Below are 1,378 nucleotides of genomic sequence, written 5' to 3' on the forward strand. Positions count from 1 at the left end.
GGCCTCTCCAACAATCAGCTCTTCTTCCTCAGCTACGCACATGTGAGTGTCAAACGACAGACACAGCCTCACGCGCACACACACACACACACACACACACACACACACAAACACACAGGGATATTATTCCAGCCACCATATAGCCATACCTGACCGTGTTTGTGTGTGTGTGTGTGTGTGTGTGTGCGTCCGTGTGTGTGTGTTTTTACATTTCAGGTGCGCTGTAACTCCTACAGGTCTGCAGCCGCACGAGAACAGATTCAGAGTGGGGCTCACAGTCCTCCCAAATACAGGTGAGTACGATTTGATGTGGTGTGCGAATGTCTCTGCTCCTCTGAGGAAGAGTGTGGTGTGTGATGGTCTCTGTGATGGTGAGGAAGAGTGTGGTGTGTGATGGTCTCTGGGCCTGTGAGGAAGAGCATGGTGTGTGATGGTCTCTGGGTCTGTGAGGAAGAGTGTGGTGTTTGATGGTCTCTGTGATGGTGAGGAAGAGCGTGGTGTGTGATGGTCTCTGGGCCTGTGAGGAAGAGTGTGGTGTGTGAGGGTCTCTGGGCCTGTGAGGAAGAGTGTGGTGTGTAATGGTGGATGTTCGTCTGAGGAAGAGCGTGGTGTGTGATGGTCTCTGTGATGGTGAGGAAGAGTGCGATATGTGCTAACACCTGTCCTCTCCTGGCGTGTGATGAAGGGTGGTCGGGGCCATGAGTAACTTTGAGGAGTTCCGGAAAGCCTACAACTGCCCTGAGTCGTCCATCATGAACCGAGGGGCGGAGTCCTGCCGGGTGTGGTAGGGGGGGTGGTCGACCGGGACGAGCGCAGGGTAATGGTCCCAATCTTCGGTCACTGGGACTCACTCAGCGGTTAATCTGGAGCACGCTGACCGACCGCTCGCGCTCCACCTGCGGTCCAGCGCACCCGTGACCGAAACTCACAGGACAGACACGATGCTGGGACCCCAACGGGACCAGAGGGAGGCGACGGGGTGTCGGGTTTCACTCTGCCTCCTCCCCAGAACTCCACAAGCCTGGCTGTGATCCATGCGCGTGTGTCTGGTGAAAACTCGCCCTTGTTTTTTGGCCTTCATGTTCTGTATCGTTTGGTGGTTTGGTCCCAGATCAGGATCAGACACTATTTTTGATTGATTATTAATTATGAATGGTCCTTTGCCACTGTGTAATTTCAGGTAAAATGTTTCCATTGATTTTATTATCGTTTATGTTATCAATATGTTTTCTAAAATAGTATGTTTTGGTATATGTTTGTTTTGGCCATCTGCTACAGTAGGTATATTTGTGTGTGATGTACATACAAGAAGGATTGTTTTGAATAATCTTTGTAAACAAAGTTTTGGAGATGTTTTTTTTCAGATTGTAAAATTTAT

General features: G+C 50.1%; 1 protein-coding gene across 1 annotated transcript in view; it reads left to right on the plus strand.

Annotated features, from left to right (window-relative positions):
* Window positions 1-1,057, plus strand: part of phex (phosphate regulating endopeptidase homolog, X-linked) — a 19,341-nt gene extending 18,284 nt beyond the window's left edge. Inside the window, exons 20-22 of the mRNA XM_036520874.1 lie at window positions 1-42; window positions 217-293; window positions 686-1,057. The exon at window positions 1-42 is cut by the window's left edge and continues 63 nt beyond it. Coding sequence (XP_036376767.1) covers window positions 1-42; window positions 217-293; window positions 686-788 — 222 coding nt within the window. The 3' untranslated portion in view covers window positions 789-1,057. The remainder of the gene's footprint in view (window positions 43-216; window positions 294-685) is intronic.
* Window positions 1,058-1,378: the final 321 nt, after the last annotated feature.

The sequence above is a fragment of the Megalops cyprinoides genome, chromosome 2 (assembly GCF_013368585.1).
Source record: "Megalops cyprinoides isolate fMegCyp1 chromosome 2, fMegCyp1.pri, whole genome shotgun sequence".
NCBI lineage: Eukaryota > Metazoa > Chordata > Actinopteri > Elopiformes > Megalopidae > Megalops > Megalops cyprinoides.